At 53.4% G+C, this 11998-nt stretch overlaps 1 protein-coding gene across 2 annotated transcripts in view; it reads left to right on the forward strand.

The window, feature by feature from the left end:
* The window catches only part of MGAT5B (mannosyl (alpha-1,6-)-glycoprotein beta-1,6-N-acetyl-glucosaminyltransferase, isozyme B), a 73878-nt gene extending 62648 nt beyond the window's left edge, over positions 1–11230 (forward strand). For both annotated transcript variants that reach the window (XM_014949411.1, XM_014949421.1), the window contains 4 exons: positions 929–1045; positions 8357–8431; positions 9184–9458; positions 10601–11230. In XM_014949411.1, the coding sequence (XP_014804897.1) occupies positions 929–1045; positions 8357–8431; positions 9184–9458; positions 10601–10799 (666 nt within the window). In that variant the 3' untranslated portion in view covers positions 10800–11230. The remainder of the gene's footprint in view (positions 1–928; positions 1046–8356; positions 8432–9183; positions 9459–10600) is intronic.
* The last annotated feature ends 768 nt before the right edge of the window (positions 11231–11998 follow it).

The raw sequence follows: 11998 nt of genomic DNA on the forward strand, positions 1-11998 counted from the left end.
CCATGCAGCCCTCTAATTAGCTGTGGGTGTTAGCACCCATCCCGGGTGGGTGCTGTGGTTGTGCTTCAGCCCGGAGCTGGGAGGGCAGGCGGGAGCCAGGGCTGGGAAATGCCCCGGGGTGTGGAGGGGAAGGAGGTGATCAATCTGTTGGCAAAGAATGGGAAAGGACAGTGAGCTGGAGAATAAAACAGAGAGCACACCCTGCTCTCCTCCTCCAGCTGGCAGGATTTCAGACCCCCCTGCAACTGCTCCTCGGTGCCCCCGAAATGCCTCCTCAGCTCAGCATCCTCTCCTGTCCCTTTTCCGCATCCCTAGATCTGTGCTCTGGCTGCCTTGCAGCAGCTCAGGGGCTGAAATAAAAGCAGTGTATCCCCAAAAATTGCCTGGTGAGAGGCAGGTGGCCGCGGGGTACCAGTGTGTGGAGCTGCCTGTGGCATCAGGCTGGTGCAGCTTCCTTCCAGCACCGCTTTCTTCTGCTGCCAGACTTCCCCAGCTTTCTGTGGTGATGGATTTTCTCTCTGCCTTGTTTCTGGAGCTGGCAAACCTGGGAGTCATGGTGCCTTCCCAGAGCTTTGCTGTCTTGGTCTATTTTTGCCATTCCAGACCCTCAGATGGCTTGGGTCAAGGTTAGATTGTACCCGGGTTACGGAGATGGGGACATGGAGGGCTGTGGAGGCAACTTCAGTGTTGAAGGCAAAGGGGCATCCCAACCCAGTGAGAAGTTTAGAGCATCAGCCTGATGTCGGGGGGCAGCTGGGTTCAGAGAAAACCTTTTTTTTTTTCCAGCACATCCCTCTGTGCAATGGTTTAAATCCCAATGTGTCTGTGCCTGAGCCTGTTGCTCCTCTCGGCTGTCACGACTGCGGGTGGCAGACAGCAGCCGTTCTGGCAGGGACTGCAAAAACCAGCTCCCACTGCTGTGTTTTAGGTGTCCTCCCAACACCCATATGCTGAAGACTTCATCGGGAAGCCGCATGTGTGGACTGTCGACTACAATAACTCCGAGGAGTTTGAAGCTGCTATCAAAACCATCATGAGGACCCAGGTACGGCTCGGAGGAGGTATCTCCCCACGGCTGGCTTTGCTGGGACAGGCATCAGCAGTGGTTGCTGGTGCCTGGCTCCCCATTTTGAGCATTAATTGCTTTTCCTTCCCTGTTTCCCCTTGGAAATTAATTGCACGTGCAGAGCAGAAATCTTCCTCTCCTACAGCTTCAGGGGGACTCGTGCTCTTGCCTTGCTTTGGTACAAGCATCGTAGGTGTTTGCCCAGGGCAGTGTCGTGCCCGTGCCCTTGAGGAATCCCCTGGGAATCCCAGAGCAAGGGGAAGCTGAGATAAGGGAGATGAGGTTTGGGAGCAGGAGGCTGAGTTGGAGGAGATGTGGCACAGTGCTGGGACCTGGCGTGAAGCAAAGAAAAACCCAGAGACCATCTCCCTGCGAAGTACCCTGAGAGCTACCGACCTCTGCGCCTGCCATTACCCCATTTCAATGTTCATCATTATCATTCAAATCGAGCAAATTGATAGAAATAGCCCCAGGAGTTGCCTCTGTGAAGGATGAAGGGATGTAAGGAGCAAGGGGGGGATGCAGGAGTCTCTTGGGAAAGGCAGCACTCCTGCTGCGCCCGCCCTGGAAACGTTCCCTCATGAATATTTACCTCCTGCCCTGTGGCAGGAGCCTTTCAAGTTGTCCAAATTATTAAAGTCAATTTTCCTGGAGGGGAGAAAAGTGCTGATCTCCATTTTGCTTGTGATTTGCTTGGCTGGGGATGAGCAGTCCCCCCGTGAGGATTGATGATGGGCTGTGGAACCGGGGCTCTGCGTCAGGCTGCGGGGTCCACGGTGCCGGGTGGGATTTTGGGGGGGGACAGGAGTGATGCTGGCCGGAGAAGTGTCATCTTTGCTTTTCCCTGCAGTAGGAGCTGTCTGTGACACTCTGGGGACTTTATTCAGCTGATGTGGCCACCCTGTCTGCCCGGGTCTCACACCTTCTCATGGGTGATGGCCACAGCTCCTCACCTCACGCTGATTTTCTCTGCGAGTTTGCAAAGACCGAACGAACCCGACTTTGGAAAACAGTTGTTGTTTTGCACATTCATTCCGGTATCTCGATTAAAATTAAATTAAAAATAATTACATCCCTGCTGCTGTGCTGCCAGGCCAGCTGTCAGCGCTTGACCCTCCACCATCTGGGCTGGAGAGATGGCCCCGAAGTGAAGGCGACACTGGGGGTGGGTGGACAGGAGCTGCTGATGTTTCAGGAGAGGGAAGGAAATTTTCCAGAAAGGAGAAAGAAAATAGTGAAGCCTGGTGCTATTAAAATAATTTCAAATTGTTGGAGAATTAAGGGGGGAGGAAAGGGCTCTGCTGGCTCCTGAGCAGCTGTGTTGTGCCGCAATCTCAACTGGATGTTCAGCAGGGCATTTAGATGCTTAATGATAATTCTGGTTGAAAAAAGAGAAGAGAAAAAGGATTTTTAGGAAAGGACTTGGTGGCGTAACGGGCACCAGGCAGGAGGAGCCGGTGTGGGGACCTGCTGCCATCTCCACTCTTCTCCCCATTCCCACTCGTCATGTAAATGCAGCTGCGGTGTAACCACAACACGTCCTGCCTCCCTGCCTTAATTAACATTTCTCCAGTTGCTGAACAGCTGATGGAGGGCAGGGGAAGCAGAGCTGGACCAGGGGTGTCGGTAACACCAGCACAGCATCCCAGGGTGGCTGCTCTCTGTTTGCCATCCCAGGGAGACACCCTCTACAGTCGAATAAACTCCATCCCCCTTGGGACCATGGGGCAGCTAAAGCTGCCACCCACCTCTGTGGCACCAGGGACCCTCCACCCTGAGTTTCCCCCCTGCAAAGCAGCCCAACCTCATCTGCTGGGAGGTTGAAGTCCTAAATTCGCCTCAAATTAATAAAATTAGGTGCTGATGTCTGTCCAGCTTGCAGTGAAAACAGGCAGTCGCTCTGGAGAGAAGTTACTCCTTCCCACCAAGAAGCGCTGGGTTAATCCCACAACTCTCCTCTCTGGGTTTTTTTTTAAAGATATTGTATAAATCCTCCCAAAGCAGAGCAGTGTGTGAGTGTGAATAACTTACAATTCTTTTTCTTTCAAGCAATTTCTTTTTCCCCCCCCCCTTTTCCCCCCCTTTTTATCTTTTATATGGAAAGGTCTGCTTTATTAGAGATGCTGTCAAGGCAATTAAGCCTAAAACCTGACCTACCTTACAGGTTTAAAAGCTTTATTATTGGCTTTGGCTTCAGGAATCCCTTGGTATCTTGTCTTTAAAATACTGTTTGTTACAGCAGGAATTGAAAACAAGGGTATTAGCAGGAGGAGCAGCAGAAAGCTGGGAGTAGGAGCTGTCTGTGACACTCTGGGGACTTTATTCAGCTGATGTGGCCACCCTGTCTGCCCGGGTCTCACACCTTCTCATGGGTGATGGCCACAGCTCCTCACCTCACGCTGATTTTCTCTGCGAGTTTGCAAAGACCGAACGAACCCGACTTTGGAAAACAGTTGTTGTTTTGCACATTCATTCCGGTATCTCGATTAAAATTAAATTAAAAATAATTACATCCCTGCTGCTGTGCTGCCAGGCCAGCTGTCAGCGCTTGACCCTCCACCATCTGGGCTGGAGAGATGGCCCCGAAGTGAAGGCGACACTGGGGGTGGGTGGACAGGAGCTGCTGATGTTTCAGGAGAGGGAAGGAAATTTTCCAGAAAGGAGAAAGAAAATAGTGAAGCCTGGTGCTATTAAAATAATTTCAAATTGTTGGAGAATTAAGGGGGGAGGAAAGGGCTCTGCTGGCTCCTGAGCAGCTGTGTTGTGCCGCAATCTCAACTGGATGTTCAGCAGGGCATTTAGATGCTTAATGATAATTCTGGTTGAAAAAAGAGAAGAGAAAAAGGATTTTTAGGAAAGGACTTGGTGGCGTAACGGGCACCAGGCAGGAGGAGCCGGTGTGGGGACCTGCTGCCATCTCCACTCTTCTCCCCATTCCCACTCGTCATGTAAATGCAGCTGCGGTGTAACCACAACACGTCCTGCCTCCCTGCCTTAATTAACATTTCTCCAGTTGCTGAACAGCTGATGGAGGGCAGGGGAAGCAGAGCTGGACCAGGGGTGTCGGTAACACCAGCACAGCATCCCAGGGTGGCTGCTCTCTGTTTGCCATCCCAGGGAGACACCCTCTACAGTCGAATAAACTCCATCCCCCTTGGGACCATGGGGCAGCTAAAGCTGCCACCCACCTCTGTGGCACCAGGGACCCTCCACCCTGAGTTTCCCCCCTGCAAAGCAGCCCAACCTCATCTGCTGGGAGGTTGAAGTCCTAAATTCGCCTCAAATTAATAAAATTAGGTGCTGATGTCTGTCCAGCTTGCAGTGAAAACAGGCAGTCGCTCTGGAGAGAAGTTACTCCTTCCCACCAAGAAGCGCTGGGTTAATCCCACAACTCTCCTCTCTGGGTTTTTTTTTAAAGATATTGTATAAATCCTCCCAAAGCAGAGCAGTGTGTGAGTGTGAATAACTTACAATTCTTTTTCTTTCAAGCAATTTCTTTTTTCCCCCCCCCTTTTCCCCCCCTTTTTATCTTTTATATGGAAAGGTCTGCTTTATTAGAGATGCTGTCAAGGCAATTAAGCCTAAAACCTGACCTACCTTACAGGTTTAAAAGCTTTATTATTGGCTTTGGCTTCAGGAATCCCTTGGTATCTTGTCTTTAAAATACTGTTTGTTACAGCAGGAATTGAAAACAAGGGCATTAGCAGGAGGAGCAGCAGAAAGCTGGGGGCCGGGCAGTTCAGTGTTGCCGTTCCCAGCCGGGTTCTGGAGCTTCAAGAAACTTATTTTTTTCTCTGAAGGCGAAACGGGGTGTTTTGTTATCAGAATATCAAACAAATTTGTCTGTGTTCCAGAATAACCACCATCAATTTATTTTTTCAGTCAAAACATTTCATTTCAACATTACTGGAATGAAATAATATGGTTGTGTTTCCCATCTGCCTGCCTTTGTTTCAAGATACCCTGCCAGTTTATTGAAAGGAAGGTTTATATCCGAAATGATGCATTTCCCTTTGCTTCAGCAACCCAAACAGATTGCTGGCCCCAAAGCACGGCATTTCTCCCCTCCTTGATGGGTGGAAACACTGGAAATTGAAAACTGACCTGAAATTGATATTATGTTTCTCTTTTTTGATGTTGTGTGGCTGTAAAATCACTTATCCCACAGCTTTAGTTTTGCATCTTCCAGGCAGAACTCAGTAAAACGGTTTTGGGGGATATGGGATGTTGTGGGAAGCTGTGAGATGTCTCCTTTGCTCTGCTATCAGCTTTTTCTGGTGGAAACCATGCTGTGCTGGGAACTGGGGTGCCTGGAACACCTCAAGAGCTTTGGGAGCTGTTTTGGTGAACCTGGTGGTAATTCTGATGTGGTCAAGCTGACAAACAAGCTCGCCCTGGTTTAGAGCATCGTGGCTCTGGGGGATTTGCTGATGCTCTGGCAATATTGTAGTGTTATTTTGGGGCTGCCCCATCCTGCCCATGTCTCTCCGGCCAGGTCGCTCTGGCGTGGCTGTGTTGCTGTGATTTCTATCGCAGGCTCCCAGGGCAGCAGCTTGGAGTGGGATGTGCCATCCCCATCGCCACAGCCCTGCCCTGGCTCCCTTGGTGTGTTTGGAGCCACCCGGGGCTGCTGGCAGGGACTGGCTGCTGTATTTGTGCAAATAAAGCAGTTGAGATGCAGCCGGCGTCCCACAGCAGCCTCAATTTGCTTGAAAGAAACTTCTTCTGGAAAGAGATCTGAATCATGGCTTGGGTTTGCAATACGGGTGGTTTTTTTTTCCCAAGAAAAGTCCTTGTGCTCCCCTCCCTCATCCTTTCAGAGGTGGCACCTGCTCCAGGGGAGCAACACCTGGGGAAGGTTTTTGACGAGCTGTGTCTCTGCCATTCATCCCCCTTTAAAGCAGTTTTGGGTTTCCCTGATGGCTCACATCCCTGACCTATTTATAAGGAAAATTGAAACGGTGCAAGCACCAAACCCCTCTACTCCAGGGATCAGCACAGTCCCACGGGGCCAAGAGACAGATTGTGTCCCCCGGGGAGAGGTGATGCCGGGAGGATTGTCCCGGTGATGGATTGTGGCCATTAGCCAGAGTTTAGAGGCTGGAGAAGGAGAGAGGTTTTTCAGGCACCACCATTTTCTTGGCCTTCAGCTTTTTCCATCATCAAAAATAGGCCTCGCACAAGCAATTTAATAGACCCAATATTCTGGTGTAGTGAAGGGAGAAGGCTTCATTATATTAAAGTCAAACATACAGGAATATAATGGAAAATTATACATTTCAGACTATGCTTGAAAGAGTGGCATATTAAACATCACAGCGAAAATAGCTGGTTAAAGTGTTCCCAGCCTGCTGTTACGTGCTGGCAGAGAATTGCATTATTTTTCTACTTATTTGTCTGATGATGTTTGGATATTTTTTTTTCTCTTTCTTTTCCTTTTGAGCGAGGGAGACTTATTGCTCTCTTCAGCTCTGGGACTCCCTGCTGGGGACTATAAAACCAGGGCTCTGGTGGCTGTATCCCCACGGGCCACCAGTAACTCCCCATCTGGCTGCTGGAGAGCGGTGGGGCTGGTTGAGCACATACTGGTTTGCCACGCTGTGCTGTGCCTTTGCTCTGGCCCCATCTTCCCCACCCACACGTGGGGTAAAGGATGGCAAAATCCATCTTCACCACTTCTCCCCTGCTCCCTCCCGTAGCATCCCATGCATCGCTCCATGGGGCAGCGGGATGCTGTGGTCCCCACATCAGAGCCCCCCCCCCCACACACACTCTCCTCCTCCCTCCCGGGGCTCCGGGGAGATCCTGAGCTCCCGGTGCAGGGAGCAGCATTAACGATGTGACTGTCAAGAGGAGGCTAAGCCTGTCAGATTTTAATTAAACAATTATCTTCCTGAAACTGGTATTTTCCATCAGTCCTGGGTGCACGAGCTGAATCGTAACGAGAGCTGGAGAGGGGAGCAGGGGAGAGGGAGAGTCTTTGGGGGAATCCCTGGGGCAGATGGGGGTGTCGGGGCTGGATGAGCCGGGGCTGCAGCCTCCTGGTGCCCCCGGACCCAGCCTGGGAGCCTGCGAGCAGGGGGGATTGCACCCAGAGCATCACCTCTGGGTACACACTGCAGGGAGGCTCTCTGGGGATGTGCTGCATCCCACCAGGTCCCACACAGTGTTTTGGGGGGAAAGAGGCTGTTTTACAGAATTACATCTGCACCATGCCTGGCGTAAGGGTCCTGGGAAAAGCCCCTGAGTGTTGCAACCGTCAAGGCAGTGGTATGATGAGACCAAGCACTGGTGATGCTGAGTGAGGGGAGGTTTGTCTCCCTTGAGTAGGTGCCAGGCAGCCCCCGTCCTGGCACGGGCTTTGTGTGACCCAGATGGGTGGTTTTGCTTTGTGGAGGACTCTGCCCTGGTTAACCAAGCTCCCGTCAGCAATTCGGAGGCAGAATCAGTGCCTGTCATCATGTCGGCCCTGATTAGCGTGCACATCTGTAATTAGACGGAGCAGCTGTGATTTCCAGCCCTGCTGAGATCTCAGGTGGGATATTTATGGCAGGGAGATGCTTAGAGGGATCTTCTCGGCAGACTGAGCCTTTGAGCTTGGGTTTGACAGCTACTTCAAAAGGAGATAGCTATTTCGGAGGTGCAGAGCTCAGAAAATAGAAGAACCAGAGTTTTCCAGGTTGAATTATCTTTGGGGTGGTTTTGCTTATAATCCTTCTTTAGCATGAAGCTCTGCAGAGATGCACAGCAGGGAAAGGGGGGGTCGTCCCAGTACCAGCCCCTTCCATGTGCCGATGTCCTCGTGTAATGTGTCTGGAAAAACATGGGAGTGCAGAAAAATCTGTCTTCCCAGGGCAGAAAGTTCCTCAAAAAATAATTTGTTCCAGAGGGAAGGGTTACATCAGCAAGGCAGCCCTTGGGGCAATGCTCTTCTCATGGGGAAAAGCACCGCTGGCCCCAGGGCAATGGCCACGTACTGGTCCCACTGGAGGGCTCCTGCCTGCGAGCCCTGGGACCTGTGCTGCCACTGTGCCAGGGACACGCTGCTTTGGGGGATGCTGCCGAGCCATTCTGAGGGGGTGACTCTCAAGTGCTTTCTGGCTGGTGAAGTTTTTCCAGTCCTAGTTTTCTGCCCTGCTTTGCTCTGGTGGACAGACACAAGCCATGGGCTTCAGTAGATGGGTGAGGAGAACCCTTGCCCAGGCCACTGCTGTCCCCTGCCACTGGGCCCAGGAGAAAGGCAAGGCTGTCCCTGCTTGCTGCCTGTGCTCTGTTCTTCCCCCTTCACAGGTGGACCCTTACCTGCCTTACGAGTACACCTGCGAGGGGATGCTGGAGCGGATTCACGCCTACATACAGCACCAGGTTGGGGAGCATCCCTGTTCTCCCATGGCCCAGTTCTCCTGGGTGACCATCTCTGTTCTCCTTGTGGGACCATCCCTGTTCTCCCATGGCCCAGTTCTCCTGGGTGACCATCTCTGTTCTCCTTGTGGGACCATCCCTGTTCTCCCATGGCTCCATCCTGGTTCTCCTGGGTGACCATCTCTGTTCTCCTTGTGGGACCATCCCTGTTCTCCCATGGCTCCATCCCGGTTCTCCTGGCTGACCATCTCTGTTTTCCTTGTGGGACCATCTCTGTTCTCCCATGGCTCCATCCCGGTTCTCCTGGGTGACCATCTCTGTTCTCCTTGTGGGACCATCCCTGTTCTCCTATGGCTCCATCCCTGTTGCCCTGAGCAAGCAACCGCTGAGCCAGTGCAACTCCCCAGCAAGAGACCATGAGACCCAGCCCTGTTGGGGTCTAATCACAGAGAGCACCAGGACATGGGGGCTGGGGGAGATTTGTCATGAATCCAAGGTGCTGGGGGGGTTGGCAGAGGGTGGCTGGTGGTGGTGGGGCTGGGTCATGGCCTTTCTGCTGCAGAGAATAAGGCAGCACTGGGAGAAAAAGTGCCTTTATCTCCCACAGCTGGAGATGCCATCCATGCATGCAGGTGACCTCAAGCTGATGAGCAAACTCAGCAGCCCAAGTGTCCTCTGGTCCCACCAGCAGCCTCCTTTCCCCATCTCCAACCTCTTACCTCTGGGCACTGACCTGTTGTCTTCTCTCCCACTAGGATTTCTGCACCACGTCGTCCCCTCCTCTGCCTCCCAAGGCCAAGAGTCCTGCTATGCAAAGCCCTCCGAGCCCGCTGGCCCTATCCCCCAACGCCACTCACCTGGTGTGGTCCCCCAGTGCCAGCCGGGACCCCCACGCCTGGCCACCAGTGGACTCGCTGCAGGTGTGGGTGTCGGAGACCCAGCACTCCTGCACCGAGACGTGCCGGCAGCACGGGCTGGTCTGTGAGCCCACCTTCTTCAGGTTCCTCAACAAGAAGGAGGTGTTTCTCCAGTGAGTTGTGAGCTTCTCGGCGAGGCGGTGGTGGGGGCCATCAACCAGATGGTGCTCTCCTTGCTCCTCCCATCCCCAGCACCCATTTTCCTTGTGTTGTCCCTTCTGAAATCCCATCGAGGTGCCTTCATGCCCAAAGTGATGTAGGCAGGGTGCTGCCTGCCAAGCAGCCCGTTCCTTGCACGTGTTGGTCTTGACCAGCTTTGTTCTTCAGCAGGCACCTATAGCCTTTCCAGGCACGTTTCCATCTCTCTCCCGCCCCGTTCCTCTCCAACTCCTCCATGCTCTCTCCCTTTCTCTCTTTTTTAATGTCTTTCTCTATAAAACTGCATTTTGAGCACACAGCGGTGAAGTTTTAATAGAGTATAAATCTGCCACCGGGCTCCGTGCTGCTCTGTGGGCAATTAAAATGCGAGCATTACCATGGCTGTCACGCTGGTCAGGCAGGCGATGGGAGTCCCACTGACATTTTTATATGATAAATTAGGGCTGGGGCTTAGATTTCACTCTCTCCCCGCCGTGTCCCCCTCCAGACCTGGCTCAGGGACTCGCTGGTTGAGAGGGGTTGGTGGGAGGGCGATGCTGCTCCGTCTGCAGGCGGGGGTACAGGTGGGAGGAGGAGGATGCTGAGATCCACACTGGGCATTTCTGCCACTCCTCACAGCGTTTGCTGATGCCCACCATGGTTTTGCTGGCTAATTCTGGCTGGCAGGGGACACGTGGGCATCCATTGGACTCATGTGCCCTTCCAGGGGACATTAGCTGCGGCTGGAGGTGTCCATGGAGAATAGACAGACCTATTGGTCAGTGGGGGGATATGAAAGATATGGGTGGATTTTTGTGTGTGATTTCTGGAGCCATCCATGGCCCACGCAAGGGTTGGGGTGGTTTCTGGGCTGCAGAGTTGGGTTGCAAGGGTCACCCCTTCCTGCATGGTGCCTTGGGGCTGGTGACAAAGCATTCATGTGGAGCCAAGGGATGCCAAACATTGTGCTTATGGCTCCTGGTGTAACCAGCAGAGATCTGCCCACCGCTTAGCCAAGGAACCTCCCCAGGAAGGACAGAACAGCACTAGAAACCCTTCAGTGAAACCCCAGGCAGCCTCCTCACCTGAACTGACCCACATCTGTCTTTGTTGCCAGGCTCAGCATCACCTGCGACAGCACCGAGTACGAGATGAACCATCTCTACCCAGCAGTGGCCGAGAACGTCCACGAGTGCTACCTCCAGAAGGAGCCCCTGCTCTTCAGCTGCGCAGGCTACAACACCAAGTACCGGCGCCTCTGCCCCTGCCGTGACTACCGCCAAGGACAAGTGGCTCTCTGCAGGGACTGCTTGTGACTTGGTGTCCCCACCTCCGTGTTTGTGACACACAACGTGCAACGAGTGGCTTTTTCTCAAAGCTTCTGCAATATCCGAGGGAGGTGGGACAGGTTCCCCGCGGCAGGTGAGCCGGGGGCGTCAGACTCCGGGGGTTGTTTCGTCCAAATGTGAATGACCATGTCCTCACCTTTGGTTTCATTTTCTTCTCGAGGAGCATCGTCCAACCGCATCCGAACCCACCTGGACCTGGTGGTGCTGGGACGGGGTGGTGGGGAGAGGGGGGCTGGGGACACTCTTCCTCTCCTCTGGCAATGGGACAAGCCACCAGCAGACTGCAGTTTCAGGGTTTGCATCCTCTTCAAGCATCCTATGTTGTTTTATTTATTGAGTACCTTTTTTTTTAACCCTTCCCCCTAACAAGTGGTAAATTAAAGGGGAAGCAACACCCAGCCCTTCTGTGGGAGTTATTGGGCAGAGCTGTGTTGGGGGGCAAGGGAGGGGGCTCCTGGTGCCCACCTTGGCTGTGGAGCTGGGGGAGGACAAAGCTCAAGGAGAACGGCTGGGTTGGATGGACACGACGGGTACCCCCAGGAAGAGCTGGAGAGGGCTGGGTGGAAGCAAGGGGTGGGATGGGGCTGGGGAGGGCTCTGGGGAAGGATGCTGGTCCTCAGGGGGTTGCTGCTGGCAGGATGGAGTTGCCTGAAACCATCCCTCCCCAGCCCCAGGCTGCCGTCCACCCCACTGGGCCATGCACGGAGCTCTACGTCCCTCTGGGGAGCGAGGCATCGGAGCCGGCGTTGGGGGCACAGGGGCTGCTCGGGGTTCGGATGGGGGGGCAGGAAGGAGGAGGTGGTGCAGCAGCCAGAAGGAATCACTGGCGGGCACAGACCAAGGCCAAATGCAGCAAAAGCAGCATGGTGTCTCTGTGGCACCCCAAACGCTGTAGCCACGGGAAGAGGAGAGCTCCAAGGAACCGTCTTCCATGCGTGGTCTTTGCTTCCTCAACCTTTCTTCGTGCTGTTCGTCTCACTTTAGGAGAGTGTTCACTGCTGCCAGTATTTCCCCTTCTGGCCTGTCCCCCACCAGGGCTGGGGTGACCTGGTTTGTTTTCGTAGGGTTGCTCCCCAGAGCAAAGCTGTGAGCGTGTTGCTGTGAGGTTGGTGCTCAGCCCTCCTGTTGCTTGGAAACATCCTGTGGTGAGACTCCTGCATCCTGTA

The sequence above is a fragment of the Calidris pugnax genome, unplaced genomic scaffold, assembly GCF_001431845.1.
Source record: "Calidris pugnax isolate Ruff unplaced genomic scaffold, ASM143184v1 scaffold9, whole genome shotgun sequence".
NCBI lineage: Eukaryota > Metazoa > Chordata > Aves > Charadriiformes > Scolopacidae > Calidris > Calidris pugnax.